Genomic DNA, 16,949 nt, shown 5'->3' with positions numbered 1-16,949 from the left:
TTTGGACAGCGATGTTTAATGGGTTGTCACAGCTTGCCCAGACAGTATTACTGCCCCACGTGCTTCGCTACCTGATTTCCTTGAATTTCTTTTCCTTTCTTACAGCATGATCCTTCATATCGGATTTCAGTCTTTATCAGATGAGAAACGATGCGTGTGGCTGCATATTGTTTATTTACAATCATGCCCCCGCCCCTCCCTCTTATTCTGTCTGACACATTTGCTGTTGCCTCGTTGACCGCCTCTGTTCTTGTAATCAATCTCTTTTGTAGGTTTCCCTCCGCTCTCTGCCTGGTGCTTTCCTCCCTCCCGTCCTCCACCTCCTCCTACTCTCTGTTGCCTACTTTTCCTCTTACAGTGCTCCTCTCTTCCCTTGCATGGCAAGCGTGCTAGTTTAACCCTCCTCCCTCCCCTCATTGCTAATCTCTCCTTTTCGCCTACTCCCTCTCCCACACGTCCTTTCCGAAAAGATGAGAGGTGCATTTCTGTATGTGATTGATACGTTATGTAAAGACACTTGCCAACAACAGGCTACGGTGTAATAGCAGCAGCACTTAGGTTTTATCTGACGACAAATTTGGTGTTAAATGTTTTCAGTTGGTGCCAAGTGTAGTTAAATTGTCACGTAAATCTGCCTAGTTAGTAACTTTATTTAATGATTTACAAAGCCGAAACCTGTTTGTGCAGGTATGAAAACATCAAACATTTTGCTTCAAGAAGCTGCTTTAAGTACAGAGGAAATCTTCACTGACTGCATTGTCCAGTTTCTGACGTACATTTGTAACTGCTGGGGATTTATTTACTTGAAATAATCAGAGGCTGCTGAACTTTGAGCTCGGTGTGTTAGATTGTGCAGCTCCTAGTGTAGTAATTTGGCGGCAGGGGGTACAGGGAGCAGATGGCACTGACAGACTGTAACTTATCTAACAGAGAAGGGCGGTTAGTGCATGCTGGGAAAGACTCCGGAGACAAAGGGGAGAGAGGGAGGCTGATGTGCATGTGGAACATTGATACAACACAGGAAATGTATAATTCTGATTTTCGTGACATTAAAACTCGTGAATCTTTCGAGCTAGTTCATAACTCACCGATCTCATTGATGAGCCATTAGCCTGCTGTTGCCCTCTGACCTTGCTTTGTGCAGCACAGTTTGGCATACAGAGTACACAGTGACCTTGGCAATGACAATCACTCTCTCCAAGGCTATGACATCACTCCAAAGAAAGGAGATGAGGAGGAGGAAGATGGGGTGGGTTGGCGGGGGGGGTGTCGTCGTCTCTTGCTCTACAAAACCGCTGCAGCATCCCAGCTGATGCCCCAACATTCAGCTTCTGCCAAGAGGGCAGACGCAAGAGGAAGAAAAATCCTTTCAATTCCATCAGAGCGAAGAGTAGGAGGAGTCAACGGAGTGAGATAGTGATGCTCCCTGCAGGTGCCAACAAGTGAGAGGTACCCGATAGACCGAGAACCAGAGAGATGGAGAAGAGTCTGTGAAGAAGACACCCTGAGACCCTCTGAGAAACCAAACCGGTGAGCACACTCTAATTTTCTTAAATGGTTATATATATGTTATGCATTTTGATATTCTTTCATTTAGAGTTATCAATTAGTCTTTTTTATTTATGCATTTGCACAATTCAAGGTATATTTATGATGAAAGCAAATCCTCAAATGTGTCTCCCAAAGGTCTTTTGTACAGTATTCTTAACTCAAAGATTATCACTTCATTAATACTTTTTTTAAATTGTATGCCATTTAATTTAACTCGAAACAAAATTTGTAATGTATGTATCGTTTTATCTGCTCTATTTGTTTGGCTGTTTTAATCTAGATTCAAAAACTAAACCAGGAACAGGCGGCTGCAAATGAACTCCTGTTAGATGTCCTCTATAGATCACAACTGTTGCTTTTCTGTAACGATGTTTGTCTGTATGCTCCCTTTTGAAATGAATACTTTTTTTTTTTTTTTTTTTTTTTTTTGAGGATTGGATTACTGTGCAATGCGCTTTTTTTTTTTTTCTGCTAAAGTAATCTTCATGTATTTCTTTATCATGTCTTAGCAGTGTGTTTTCAGTCCTGCTCCAGTTTTTCCTGTGCTTCATCTCTGCTGCCATGCTGTTCCCTGTGCTGCTTTGTGCCACTCTGCTCCTCCTGACACCTCTGGAGATCACGGAGGCTCGCTCTCTGCGCCCGCCGCCTGATGCTGTGCAGGTAGGAAGGGGAGGGTAGCCGGGAGAATAGAAAAGGAAGAAAAGAGGAGAATTCAGAGTGGATGACGGACATAAGAGAATAGTGCAGAAGTAAGGGAGGGAGAGCAGGAAAGAATCAGAGGAAATGTATCACTGATTGAATTATTCTCCCTCGTACACTCACTGACGATTGGATTGAATCTCCCCCCCCTCTGTAGTTTATGGAGCAGTTTCTGGAACGCTACAATGACCTTTTGACCCTGGACGACCTGGAGAACCTGTTGAACAGCCAACCAGAGGAGCAGTCCACCTTATCCGCAGGCGTCAAAGCGGCCGAGTACCCCAAATGGGCTGATGCCCAAACACAGGCTGAGAGCCCGTGGCTGCGCCTGCTGAAGGGAGCTGTGACAAATCAGAAGCGAGCAGAACCGGACCGGTCACGGAGGGGATGGAACCGAGGATGCTTTGGGCTGAAACTGGATCGGATCGGGTCCATGAGCGGACTGGGCTGTTAGTGGAGAGAAGGTACAGACTGATGACATCCTTCTTAGAGTATAATACGGAAAAACACACATGCAAAGGTGTTCACGTTCACTGAAGGATGTATCCATGTGTGTAGTGTGGCGTAAACGTGCAGCGTTGCTAATGTGGTTTCATCCAGCGTAGATCAGATGCTTCACACTATTGTGGCTGTATTGACAGAGCAGCTGTAGTTAATTCCATGTGTAAGTATTAAACTGAATATTAGAACATTGTGTGAGCTGTATTTAACATCAAATGATCATCTTTGGTATTTGGGCTTGTTTTGAAGTAAATTGGCACTTTATGTATTTATAGCATTTGTCTTCGTACAGTAAATGTAATTTAGGCATTTGTTAAATCTATGGATTGAGTGTGTAAAATCGGGTGTAATGGACGTAGATATTAAAATATGATGGCGCCTGTGATTCCTGCTGGTTTTTGTTTTATGATTTGCATGAATAAATTGATTTGACAGTTACAGTTTTCTGGGTTTTGCATCAGTTTGTTTGGCACACGTCATCTCAATGTGTCCTTTATACATTATTCAATCTTCCATGTGGCTGTTCGAGGAAGTTCCATTTCCTCCTGCGTCATTCTGGAGAATGGGCGCCCAATCTCGGGAACGACAGATCCTCTGCCGCCTCCAAAACTGGTTTTACTCTGGCACTAGAGCCAATGTCCTGGGGCAAAAATCTTGAATAATTCTACAGGGAAACCAAAATAAACATGTTGGTGGATAATCTCATATGATGTTCCAACTGATATAAATAGAAAATACGTACATAAATATGATGCAATTGTGCATTTGATGGGATTTGTACCAGCAATATGTTCAGTTTGAGAGCAAGACATTCATTTTTTTTACTTGGAGGTAGTTTGCAAAGTATCGCATGATCGCAATTAGTAATCCTTGTGGGTTTCTTTTCTTCATTCTCAGAAAAGAACTGAATTAACAATTCTCCAAGGTCAAGAATGAGCAAAAGTTATTTATTTTCTCCTATGATATCCACCATAGTCTGCATAATACTTATTCATTCTGGTATTTGAGTAGAATTTTGAAGGTGACATTAATAGATAGTGCTTTCCATTGTGACACTAGGTGGCAGTCTCATTCCATCATGTGTTTATTTGTTCCTTACCACACAGAGCTGCCCTCTGGACTTTGCACTAGACGGGAAACACGCTGAGGGCCCCTTTTCAACGCAGACAAACTTCTGCATAGATCAGCAAACTGCAATCCATACATGTTGTTACTGCACTTACTGATAGTTACCCAGAGTGGGTTTTTTTATGTTGAGAAATAACACTAATTTACATAAATGCTGCTGTAAATTAAGTCTCACAGTGACCAGACAAAAAAATAAAATAATGCCCAAGATCCTGTTTTTCACGGCCGCTCACTTTCCTGTGAGCAGAGAAATGGAAGTTGTGATGTATGAGCCGTATGAGGCAGCATTTACAATACTGAGATAATATAAAATGGACAAGTGTTGACTAACCAACCCACGTCTAATCTTGGCCTGACCTTTGCGTTCCCTTTTTGTCCTTAAGTGGCAAAGTAGAGGCCAAGACTGGCATGCCCACAGGGTTGTATAGTTCAGCTATGCACAGACCTCTGGACCGCAGCCATGAAACACACCAGCACTGTCACCGTCTGATGCAGATCTACACTTGTAAAAGCCCGCTGCAAAATGTTATAATAGGACCACATGATCCGCTGAAGTGAAACACACTGTGTGTTAGTGAATGCCATGTTTGGTCCAGTTCCATGTGTCATGCTCTGCTGTTTTGACAAGATGCCATGCCCTGGCTAAGGATTCAGTTATCTCTCTGGACTGCCCGTTGGGGAGGCCTTAGTGTGCAGCCAGGGCGATATGTCATCAACATGGCCTTCTGGTTTAAACTGACATTTACTTTATTCCAATTTAATATTGTACATCGTCCTCTGGAGTGTTGTTTTCTTCTTCTTTCAAATGCCAACCCTGTGACAGAACAAAAGAGTCCAGATAAACTCTGACATGTCTTGTCAAATATTGTGTGGGCAATGAATAGAAGTCAAGACATTTAATTTTGCAGCAAACATTTGACCAAGACCTTAAGAACAGCATTTTTATTCAAATAAAGGCAACTCTATAATATGTTTGTTTTTTTTGTATTCAGAATGTGTCACTAGATTACCTGACATGGACTCAAATAGACTGAAGACTCAGCACATGCGTAATGGCCTTGTGTTCATGCTGAGTCAACCAAGACTCAATGTGTGACTCCTGCTGAGGCGATGGAGAGGCAGGGAATGATCAGTCGCTACAGACAGTCTGAAAGTGAAGGGTCATGGTCTTTGGACATTAAATGTCACAGTCAGGAAGACAGAGATGTGATCCCTTGTGTGACTGTATTTACTGAGAAGGTCAGTGAGGGACCCCTCTCTTTTTTTCAGCATTATCTGAGCAGTTTAATGTCTGAATATCTATAAACAGTCTTAAAGTTGACAGAGGTGGAGACACATGAGAGGCTTAATTATATACTGTAACTTCTGTAGAAATTATGTCAATCTAAGCAGAACTTTTCAGAGCAGAAATGAGATGAAGAGAAAGAAGCTTCTAAGATATTTAATTCACATGAAGTCGAGTTGCAGAGGCCTGTTTGCAAGTCTCTGTGCGACCTGACGACCTTGATATTCACAGACAGGGGGCGGGGCTAGGAGCAGTGCCCCTTAAGGGGGCGTGGTTTTAAACTCAGGTCAATCATAAATCTCACTGCTTAACTTTGTTCTTCCCCACTCACACCCGGAGTCGCCAGACAGACTGAGGCATCTCACAAACGGTAAATACTTTCAGGATCTAAATTATTTCAGACAGATGTCCAGGAACCTGCAGGGCCTCAGCAACAGGCTGCAGGACTTTATTTCGATCACCTGGGGACAATCAGCTTGGTCTAAATGTGGTCATAAACAGAGGTGTCAAGTAACGAAGTACAAATACTTCGTTACCTTAAGTAGAAATTTTGGGTATCTATACTTTACTGGAGTATTTATTTTTCAGACGACTTTTTACTTCTACTCCTTACATTTTCACGCAAATATCTGTACTTTCTACTCCCTACATTTTGAAAATAGCCTCGTTACTATTTCATTTTGGTTTGTTTTCACTCCGGCTTGTCATCGTTCAAAAACACACACACACACACACACACACACACACACAGAAAAAACGTCTCCGCCCCGTTGCCCACAGATACGTGCGCGCGTAAACAGGTGAGCGCTGAGCACACACAGCAGCGGACAGAGAGCGTCGAAAAATATGTCGCGTGAAAAGTAGACCGCTATATCTGCGTTTTAACCGCTCCCAGGTGAAGATGCAACAGCAGCTCTCCTGTGAGGAGCAACCGGAGTTCTCCTCGCACCGGAGCAGCTCTCTGAACCCGGAGCAGCTCTCCTGCTCCAGGTGAAACGAGCCAAAGTGCGCGTGTCTTCTACCAACAATGAACTGCTGGCTTCACATATTACACAAGTAGAAAGTACACGGATATAAGACTAAGTCATTAATAAATACATGGACAAATGCCTGTACTTTCCTGTAAATGGTTACGGTACGCCGTTAACAGGTTACGCTTGCGCATGCGCGATTTGACGCGACGACGTGAGCTCCGTGAGCTTGTCTTTTCCTGCTATCTGATTTACTTGAAAGTGATTGCAATTGTCTTTATTCTGTTATTTATAAAAGCACAGATGAGTCACACAATTATGTTATTTACAGAAAAAGTTTGAGAACCACAGCTTTAAGTGTTTGTGTCGGAGTCGCCGCCTATTTTGCACTATTACAATACTTATAGGCAACTAGTTATCATGTCTTCCGCTCCATAAAACGCATGTTAATGCTCAGTGGTACTTTAATGTATTTGCATTGTAATAAAATGTGATCATTTTAAATGGGCATATATCCAGCTGAAATGGGTAGACTAGTACATCCCACATTTTTCAACATAACATTTTAAAACATTATGGCCTTTATAAAAATGATTGTTTTGGGGGAGGTGGGGTAGTGCACTATAGGCCCCTGAGACACGGCTTAAGAGTTTGTCCTTAATGGGAAAAAAACATTTCCCTTGCATTACTTTTACTTTTATACTTTTAAGTAGTTTTTAAACCAGTACTTTTACACTTTTACTTAAGTAAAAAGCTTGAGTTGATACTTTAACTTTTACAGAAGTATTTTTAAACCCTAGTATCTATACTTCTACTTGAGTAATGAATGTGAATACTTTTGACACCTCTGGTCATAAAGCTAAAAATAATTCACTTGCCTTTTTACTCTTGTTTTAAATGTAATTGTTGCTGCTTATGAGGATGTAACATTGCTCTTCAGCGCACATATTTGGTGATTTATGAGCCTGCAGGGAGAGTTTGAGTATAACTGCAGATTTACCTTGACATTTACTTGGACTGTGGTCACATATCTTATCAGTGGAATAATTTTGCATAAACTCTTTATCTCAACGCACACTATTGGTGCTGTCCATCAAGAGAAAGCTAATATATGGCACCATAAATGTTGCTTTATCAATATTTAACAGGCTGCATTATTATTCCACTTCCCATGATCTCCTCTCATTTCTCCTTCCAGAGGACTAGGACAACCCAGGAAAAATGGTGAAAGTTGGTATCAATGGGTAAGGGCTCTTTTTCATCCACTCACATTAATCAAATCCACACGCATTGGGCTTCAACATACATATTTTGCAATTAGTAAGCTTGCTGAACCTCAAGCTCTCAATGCCACACCTCATCTGTGTACACCGGGAGCATTCAGGAGATGTTGTGTATTTGCTCCCTTGGTTACATTTTCAAAATGCACCGCCTGTGCTTAAAGCTTGTTTGTTTGCATATTAAAATATATTTCTGTGGTTATTTTTTGCTGCCATAAAGCAGCTGAGAGTTTAGTAATGGAGGACGTGCAGATGCAACTGCACCAACAGTAACCTCTTCTCATGTTTCTCTTGATCTTTGAACTTTGGCCCCTGAGCAGATAACAATATGGGCAGTGGCTTCGACATGGGGGTCATTCAACAGGGAATTCTGCTGTCTGAAGCAAGTAGAAGGGGTCCTGCGTAGTTTAAAGGTTGTTAACAGGCATAGTGTTTAGTTAAAGTCCTCCCTATCTGTTTGATTATCTCTCTGCTCCTTGGCCTCCTCCCCCAGTGTCTGAGGACAGACTATCATCTGTGCCAGGATTTTGGACCCGTGGTTAAAAAGTAACTAGGACACTGATCAAACAGTGCATTGCCATCACCAGGCTTTGCACATTGGAGGTTCATTTTGACTTTAGCCCCCAGTGGGCAGAGTGAGAGCTGGGCAGCCATAAGCTATGAGGTGTACACCTCCCTCTGCCCCGCCTGCTGAACCCTGCCATCTCTTTGTCAGTGCTTTCAGGTCTCCTGGGGACTCTAAGAACCCCACACAAAGGAAAAACACTACAACAGTAGTGTGAAGTAGGTCATGCTTAGGTTGAAGTCAATGTCAACAATGTGTTCAGCATATTAATGACTGATTATCAGACTGATACCTCATACCTTCTCTGTGATTGTGGGACATGAGGAGCAGTCTCGCATCACTTTGGTCAGTCACATGGCATCATACCGCCATCTAGAGGCCAGACTAAGAAACAACACTCTCCACTTTTCAGATTTGGCCGCATCGGTCGTCTGGTGACCCGCGCTGGTTTCACCTCAAAGAAGGTGGAGATTGTGGCCATCAATGACCCTTTCATCGACCTGGAATACATGGTAAGTAAAGGAGATGTGCATTGGCTCAATTCAATATTTAATGAAGGCTTCTGTAGTCGGAGACATGCATTTCCTTTTTTTTATAACTATTATAATATATTCTGTAATGTGGTGTAAACTGTCTTCTCATCTCTTCACATTTCCTCTTTTAGGTCTACATGTTCAAGTATGACTCCACCCACGGCCGCTTCAAGGGTGAGGTCAAAATGGAGGGAGACAAGCTGGTCATCGATGGACATAAAATCTCTGTTTTCCACGAGTATGTTCACTAATCAGGCTTTTCATACAGAAAGCATGTCAGCTTAAGTAAAGCTTCACACATTGCAAAAGAGAAGAACTGAGTAAAAATTTATTGTCAACTTTTCTTTATTTTTATCAGGAGAGACCCGGCTAACATCAAATGGGGGGCTGCTGGTGCCGAGTATGTGGTTGAGTCCACTGGTGTGTTCACCACCATTGAGAAAGCCTCTGTACGTATATATGTGTATCTCACCCCCAACCCCCCGCATGTGCAAAGATAAATAAACATTTGTCATGCAATTGTCAAAAAGGACATGAATGAAATGTCATTTTTAAAAACTCATTGCAGGCTCACTTGAAGGGTGGTGCCAAGAGAGTCGTCATCTCTGCACCCAGCGCTGATGCTCCCATGTTCGTCATGGGTGTCAACCATGAAAAGTACGACAAGTCCCTCCAGGTTGTCAGGTAAGAACCAGCAAGCATCTCACAGACTGTTTGGTCATTATGTTTTTGTATATTGAAGTGGGTTGAAAATTGGAATTTAGTATTTAAGTTGAAAATGTGAAATAAGGAGGGTTTCACTTATTGTTTATGTGATGTGTAAAAGTTTTGTCACAGAAAAATGTATGTTGACGACGTTATTTTGAAAACTCTCATTTAACTGATGCCGTCACTTTCGTCTCCGTAGCAATGCTTCCTGCACAACAAACTGCCTGGCACCCCTGGCCAAGGTCATCAATGACAATTTCGGCATCATTGAGGGCTTGATGGTGAGGATTAAAACGCTGTGAACAACCTGGCGGACATGCCGAGTTGCCCTTAAAACCAGATTACAAAATTGGAGAGGGGGCCATATTTAATCCTCCTCTGTGTCTTTGTCCATCAGAGCACAATTCACGCCACTACTGCCACCCAGAAGACTGTGGACGGTCCCTCCGGCAAGCTGTGGCGGGACGGCCGTGGTGCCAGTCAGAACATCATCCCCGCCTCTACTGGTGCTGCCAAAGCTGTCGGCAAGGTCCTCCCCGAGCTCAATGGGTCGGTGCCAGAAACCTTCTCGCATCATCGTATGCTATTCTATGAGCAAAACATGGGCTAAATCTAGTGAATTTAGGTTCTGACCTTGAACATTTGTATTTTGCAGCAAGCTGACCGGCATGGCCTTCCGTGTGCCGACCCCCAACGTGTCCGTGGTTGACCTAACGGTCCGTCTGGCGAAACCCGTGAGTGACCACAAACTAAAAGCATTCATAACATTTATCAGAAATGAATTTCACTGCAAGTCATGCAATTAGTTTTTTTCTGAGTCTTTAGGTTTTGCTGTGTCATTTCTTTGTGTTAAATTACCCGTTTTGTGTTGTCTTGTATATTCATGACCGTATTTATTTAAGTGTACATCTTCAGTAGAAACTAAAAGGTTCAGAATTTACAGACGAGTAGCCGGAAAGTATTGAGAGAGTGAACATGGATTTTGGTCTTTTAATGGGATTTGTAGACAAAATAATAATAATTCATGACTTGTCCTTTTTAATAAACATAGTAAGATGATAATGACGGTAATAATACATTTAACAGGCCAAATACGAGGACATCAAGAAAGTTGTGAAGGCTGCAGCTGAAGGACCCATGAAGGGCATTCTGGGATACACAGACCACCAGGTATGTGTGTCTCTCTTGTATATGATCTTTAAGTTGTTTTGTCGTTTAATGTCTGTAACGTGGCGTCCTCCTCTTCCCTTTCCTGCAGGTCGTCTCCTCAGACTTCAACGGTGACTGCCACTCCTCCATCTTTGATGCTGGCGCCGGCATCGCCCTTAACGACCACTTTGTCAAGCTGGTCTCATGGTAAACCTTCAGCATTAATTACTTTCACATCCTAATGTCTCTTTTCAGTGACTCATAGACTATTTTTTTCTTCTTGCTTAGGTACGACAACGAGTTTGCATACAGCAACCGTGTCTGCGACCTGATGGCCCATATGGCTACCAAGGAGTAAAACAACCAGCTGATCGCTCGTCACTGCATGACGCCACATCACTGCATGACGCCACATCACTCACATTCTCCTGATACCAGAGTTGTACAAACAGTTTGTTATCTATGACTTTGGCTAGTTCCCACATCAGATGCCTGAGGAAAGGTCCCACAGAGAGCAGACGAAAAAGATTTAAATTGGTGACCAATTTCTTTTTTGTATTTGTAAAGTTCCCTGTTCTGTTCTTGTGAGTATTTGTCTGTCTGTAGTGCTGAAGTACTGCAGTCAGTGATGGAATAAATTCCTCTGTTTGTGAGAATCGCGCTCTCGTTTTTTTCTCTTGTCAGTGCACAGACGTGTCTATACTAGAAACTGCTCCACTGGGATAAATGCTGATCTCGGCAGATGGATTCTTGTATGGATCAAAGAAGTCTCTCTCATACAGCTCAGTGTTCCTCCTATGGGAAAACACTGGCGGCGCTTAGTTTTTACTCTAATCGATTCTTGCATCACCATTTGGCTTTTATTAAAGTCATATAAGCTACTCTTAATTTTTGTTTCTTTAGTGCTGTTCAATATCTTCTCTATCTGGGAGGGTTCTGTAGCCTGACAAACACAAAGCCCACTGTAGTTGTTCAATATGAGGCTTTTATGAATCATACTTACAGGGGATTTGCTCTCTCAAAAGGGTAAAGAATAGCAAATTAATTGAACAACGTATTGCAGTTCTTACTCACTGATCCGTCTATCGGCCTGAATCACTGGGGGCTCCTTAAGAATACAATAAAAAGGATTTATCGTTTAAATAACATCACATGCATACATATGGGAATATTATTTAGAAGAGGAATATTGTGTTGGAGATGTAGTGGTGGGTTCAATTTTAAAGAAATTTTAAATGGGGTTTTTGTAAAATTAAATGACTTTACAGCTAATGCAATTATTTATATCTGGTCAAAACGATGAATCTGATGTGTGACTAATTCTTCCAATACATCCCTAATTTAAAAACGGACTCAAATTAAGTCAAATTAAAGATTTTTTCATCAAAGTTAGTCTTAAACCAAACACATTTATTTACAAATATCAGTAATTTGTGACATGTTTAAAGATCCTTTAATATTCCAAATCTACAGAAAATCGTATATTAATTGACATTTTCAAAATTAAACCACCGGGATAATATGAATTTAGTAGATCGCCGGAGACACAAGGCGGATCAGTGACTCAAAACATCTCTCTCGCTCCCTCTCTCTCTCTCTGATCATTTCTTCAATGCCAGATTGTTTACAGTGAATCGTCTCTCCAGAGAAATGCCACATGGATTTACGGAGAGAGTGTTTAGAATAAGATGAAATACAAGACACGATCTCTGCTATAGTGGCCAGTTGAGACCGCAGGAAGGACTGAGAAACAGACAAGCAGGTGAGAGGTGATGCTTATTAATTAAGTGTGATGTTTTCCTGCAGGTCTGTGTTTGGATTTGTGCATCTTGGACAGAGAGAGAGTTGTGAACAAAAGGGTTAAAAAACACTTCTTATTTCAAGAAATCCCTCTTTTGTTTGATCACCTTCCCTGTTGTCTTGATGTGTTTTTTCATCTATTTATCACTGAATTCATCACCCTTTGGACACCTGTGTCAGTAATGAGACTAAACATACAAATCCTGGAGGGACAAAAGATTAAGAAGAAAGGTCTTAGTTTTTCCCTGTGACAACCTTTGTTTATTATCATGATTCGTTTATTTATTTTAGTAACAGGATGCTTAAGTAACTTATATTACGACACTTTTTCCGTGATAATCCTGAACAAATAACAATCAATGGAAACATAACTCAGATTTTCCCAAATAAAGCTGCAAATTGTGTCGCCATCAGAGAAGATCTGTCCGCCATTTGTGTCACGATGACATAATATCACCTCGATCTGTTTTAATATACATAAATCTTCTTTATAATGGTCCACATATTATCATAATTTAGTCATTCATAATGCTTTGTCGAAAGAAACACTTCTCAATTAATCTAATTCACACATGCACTGTGTGATCAGTGGCAGAAAAATGCTATTTGTATTATGATGTTGAACCTTAAAGCCCTGGATTGCCAAATATCCTGCTGTCTTTCTCCCACTCCTGTTACGCTCCCTTTGCTCTCTTAAGCTGGATGTTGGAAATGAGCTGCTGCTCTTCTGTTGTTTCTGTCTGCACAGCAAGAGCGGATTAAAATTGAGTGAAAATCGTCCGCTGAAACCATGCAGAGATCAGACTATAGTTGTCAGTATACTAATATGTGCTGCAGGACATTTCCCCCCTGATGAGAAAAGATTACTTCCACATACTCTAATTCCACTGTAGTTGTCATGGTGTCACAGTATTTTAATTCTTCTGTTTTTGTGCCGTCAGTGGCTCTTTGAGGCTCTAGGTGCTGCTGCTCCTCTCTGCATGCTGCTGTGGGTCAGTGCAGTACATCCATGGGAGACAATGGTTCACAGAGGGGCTCCTGGTTGGCCCCCTCGTCCATTCCCCCGCTGTTCCTCTCCCAGCTGTCCCCCTCTGCAGACTTCGCCGTCGCTGTCTTCCTTACCTTCACAGGTCACCATGGTTTGAGGCTCTTTTATCATCATAGGAATTTCAGGCGGCTTATTTTTGAGAGAAGTTGCCCACACTTATTTTGAAGTCGAGGGACCCTTAAATACGCTGGAATTGATCCAAAAATACCAAATATATGGAAAAGTTATTATTAATCATCATAACTTATTTGACTCTTTGTATTACAGTGAATGTAATATAAGGTATACGGTTGCATACTGTTGAAGATGTATCCAAATATAACAATGTTTTGTGAAATTTCAAAGTTTGTATGTCCTGTGTGACCAACTTATTATTTACCAAAAAGACCAAACCAGACAATACCTCGTTAAAGCAGGCAGTTCAGGCTGTCTTCAAACAAAACACTACTAAATACTCTTTGCCTCTTTCCGCAACAAATCAATGAAGCTACAGATAAACAGATCAACTCTGCTCTCTCAGACAAATGTGTTAATTTGGTGGATGCTGGTCAGTTGGTTAGTTTGTGTTAAAGAGAGGATTGAAGGCGAATAACTGCATTGATCCACTCTGACAATCTCTGGTAGCTCACTTCATGTAATCATGCACAACTGGTATTTTAAGGACTGAAAGAGCAAAGTTAAAGCCACGTCTTCATTCTTTTCCTCACTGTTACTCTTTTACAGTTGTGGCATCAGTGCTGGGTAACGGCGTGGCGTTACTAGTCTACTGCAGGAGACGAAAGAAGCTCAGACCTCCAGAGCTCATGACCATGAACCTGGCCCTCTGCGATTTTGGTTTCAGCCTCTTGGGAGGGCCATTTTTCATCATTTCCAGGTACAGAACTTTGTTATCAACTAATAAGAAGCCAGGCTTGAATCCAGTGTGATGTCACTGTGAGTATAATATAACATCTAGAACAGCAGCAGACAGAAGGTGATGATCTATTAAGCGGGGAAACTTAAGCTTCTCTCTGCCTCTTTCAGCCTGTGTCATGCCTGGGTGTTTGGGGAGACAGGGTGCCTTTGGTACGGCATTCAGGGCTTTGTGTTTGGCATCGGCTCTCTGCTCACCACCTGTCTCATTTCTCTGGACCGTTGCCTGAAGATCTGCTGCTTAAGATACGGCAAGTCTGAGATCTTTATGGACCATCCACTCAGGCCAACCTGCACTCTAAATCCATCTGACTCTTTCTGAATAACCTTACTTACACAATATACGTATTAAAGTCTCTGCACTAGACCCTCTTTTTCTTAAAGAAATGTATTGATTCAAAGCGTTATTGATTTAAAAGTAATTTATTAATTGATAATTGCTAAAGTGAGCGTAAAGGTCCATTAAACCATGGGTTAAGTGCCCATAAATATTCACATTAAGTTCTTTAAGTGGTTTCATGCTTCTTGGCTCTCTAGGTCAATGGATTGAGAGACGCCATGTGTCTCTGTCCATCGTGCTGGTGTGGGTTTATGCATTGTTCTGGGCCTTGCTGCCTGCTTTTGGCTTTGGAAGTTATGGACCAGAACCTTATGGGACCAGCTGTACCATCAACTGGTAATCTCTAATTTAATTTACAGTGGTGCTCAATCCTCTATTATTTACTACTACAAAAATCTGCAGATATTTGTGTATTCCCAGATTTCTTCAAGTATTTGTAAACAATCATGTGAGTGATAACCAGTCTGCCTTGTCTACCCATTTAAAGGTGGAGCATGAGGTCATCTCTGAATGACAAAATCTACATTGTCCTCATCCTGATATTATGCTTTGGATTTCCTACACTCACCATCGTCGCTTCATATTTGGCCATCCTTCTGACGGTGAGGACAAGTTGCTTTATAACACAAAATGGAGGGTGTGTGTGTATTCTGTAACTATTTTGTTCAGATCTATTGTATTGTATATGTCACTTGTTTAAAGCCACAAGGTGTAGAATGTCAGAAGTGCAACTCTGGCACCTCCTAGTGAGAGTATTGAAAGATACACTGTGACAGACAGCAATGCATGCGCAGTACCGCTCCCTACGCTTTGATACAGGGGAATAACACATGAAAAGGCCCCTAAAAGGTCCTTAATTAATTCTCTCAGGTTTTTAATATTCTAACATTAAACGTCTTGGAGTTGAGCAATTTAGTTATTTTTTGTTTGACAAACTGAAATTGGGTACATACAATAAGCAATATATAAGTTACAAAGGAAAACAACTTGTGGTTGCTCTATATTCGAACACATCACAGTAAAGGCAAACACAACTCTAAATAGACAATCGTTAACATATGTGTAAATGCAAATTAGTTTGTACATAAAGTTCTGAAAAGTTCAGTCTAAATCTGAGTACCTCGTTCAACAATAGACACAGCAGACAATCAGGATGAGGAACCGCACAGACTTGGCAGCATACATGTTAACATACAAAACACTCATAAATACTCAAATATGCTATAATTTAAATGATTTAAAATGGCTTTAATATGGGAGTTTTTGTGTATGTTGACTCTGTCAGTGCTTGTGAATTGGGGCATAATTGCAAATGGCAGCATTACCTGTTTCTTCCGTTTTCAGGTCTTCAGATCTAATCGCACTCTGGCGTCTATAGAGTCCTCCTCTGTCAGTCACACTGGCAAAGACCTGAGACTTACAAAGGTAAACCCTGTGAGGATTGTTTTCAGGTTCATTAATGACACTCTGCAGGAAAAATAAAGCCATATTTTCATTTCAGATAGCTGCTGTTGTGTGCACCACTTTCTTCCTGGCCTGGATGCCCTATGCTGCTTTGTCTCTGGTCTCTGCACTGATTCCCAGAGATGATCAAGAAGCACCTATACAAATTGTGGTGGAGGAGTCAACTGATATGGCCTTGAGTTCTCCAAGTGCTCCAAAGATCCTTAATATCCCCTCGTTGCTGAACTGGACCGCTGCAGAATATTACAGACAAATCTACAACATTCACGAGAACAAGTGGAGCAACGTAAACAACATGAATTCAGCCTCCATCCCCGGCCTGAGTGACGCCCAGTTCAGGTCCAAGGAAGCTGAGGCAATGACCGGGAGGAGCCCCCCGCCGCTCTCCTGTCTCCCACCTGTAGTCACCTTGATCCCTGCCATATTTGCCAAGTCCCACTGCATGATCAACCCTTTAATCTACCAGATCATGAACAAGGAGTTCAGGAATGACATCTACGCGATGGTGTTTGGCCAAGGGAAGGCAGAGAGGACGCGAATGCAGGGGAGGAAGGAAAGCTTATGTGAAAGTAAGGAACAGGAGTGTACACTTTAACTACTGGCTCTTGATTCTCAGAAAAATTGTCGTTCAGGTTCCTGCCACACAGGCCATATTGTTAGTCTGTTTTGTATCTTCTCTTTCAGGGAGCATCAGCCTCTCCTACTGCCAGAGCAGGAAGAGGAGAAGGAGCCCTGTCGGTGGAAAGAAAAAACAGAAATCTGAAGAAACAGAAAAAAGCAGGGGTAACAGTATAGGAGGAAGAACAGATTCCTAAGCAGATGAGATGTGGGGGGATAATGCACTGTTTGCCTGTTTGGACACTTAAGGCTGCACAGAGAGACACCACAGCATCCGGGGACAGAAGGGCCTATAGGTTTGCATTATGGTCCATAGGGACTAGTCACGACTAAAGTTTGGGAAAGACACAATTGTCCCCACCAATTCGAAAAAATAAGTTTGCACAATAGCCATCAG

The 16,949-nt window shown here is 41.9% G+C and overlaps 3 protein-coding genes across 4 annotated transcripts; all 3 read left to right on the top strand.

Moving 5' to 3' along the window:
- Window positions 1–2,112: 2,112 nt before the first annotated feature.
- nppcl (natriuretic peptide C-like) lies at window positions 2,113–2,704 on the top strand (the record flags this gene model as incomplete). The annotated part of the gene is made up of 2 exons (XM_079226946.1): window positions 2,113–2,211; window positions 2,408–2,704. The coding sequence occupies 2 exons, from the start codon at window positions 2,113–2,115 to the stop codon at window positions 2,702–2,704; spliced, it is 396 nt and encodes a 131-aa protein (XP_079083072.1).
- Window positions 2,705–7,356: 4,652 nt separating this feature from the next.
- Window positions 7,357–10,986, top strand: gapdh (glyceraldehyde-3-phosphate dehydrogenase; the record flags this gene model as incomplete). 2 transcript variants are annotated; one of them, XM_079227847.1, is made up of 11 exons in its annotated part: window positions 7,357–7,379; window positions 8,393–8,492; window positions 8,645–8,751; window positions 8,872–8,962; window positions 9,082–9,197; window positions 9,421–9,502; window positions 9,619–9,774; window positions 9,881–9,955; window positions 10,308–10,391; window positions 10,480–10,577; window positions 10,659–10,986. In XM_079227847.1, 11 exons carry the CDS (start codon window positions 7,357–7,359, stop codon window positions 10,726–10,728), a joined length of 1,002 nt encoding a protein of 333 aa, XP_079083973.1. In that variant the 3' UTR covers window positions 10,729–10,986. The 2 variants fall into 2 exon arrangements, with proteins under 2 accessions (XP_079083973.1, XP_079083974.1); XM_079227848.1 differs by lacking the exon at window positions 7,357–7,379 and having other exon boundaries at window positions 8,398–8,492; window positions 9,619–9,770; window positions 9,877–9,955.
- Window positions 10,987–13,179: 2,193 nt separating this feature from the next.
- Window positions 13,180–16,749, top strand: opn9 (opsin 9; the record flags this gene model as incomplete). Its single annotated transcript, XM_079227279.1, has 8 exons — window positions 13,180–13,300; window positions 13,942–14,092; window positions 14,242–14,415; window positions 14,642–14,806; window positions 14,958–15,072; window positions 15,815–15,895; window positions 15,972–16,503; window positions 16,619–16,749. The coding sequence occupies 8 exons, from the start codon at window positions 13,180–13,182 to the stop codon at window positions 16,747–16,749; spliced, it is 1,470 nt and encodes a 489-aa protein (XP_079083405.1).
- Between the last annotated feature and the right edge of the window lie 200 nt (window positions 16,750–16,949).

The sequence above is a fragment of the Taurulus bubalis genome (assembly GCF_910589615.1).
Source record: "Taurulus bubalis genome assembly, chromosome: 12".
NCBI classification, from domain to species: Eukaryota; Metazoa; Chordata; class Actinopteri; order Perciformes; family Cottidae; genus Taurulus; species Taurulus bubalis.
The sequence above is the reverse complement of the archived record's forward strand: the minus strand, read 5'-3'. Positions and strand labels throughout refer to the sequence as shown.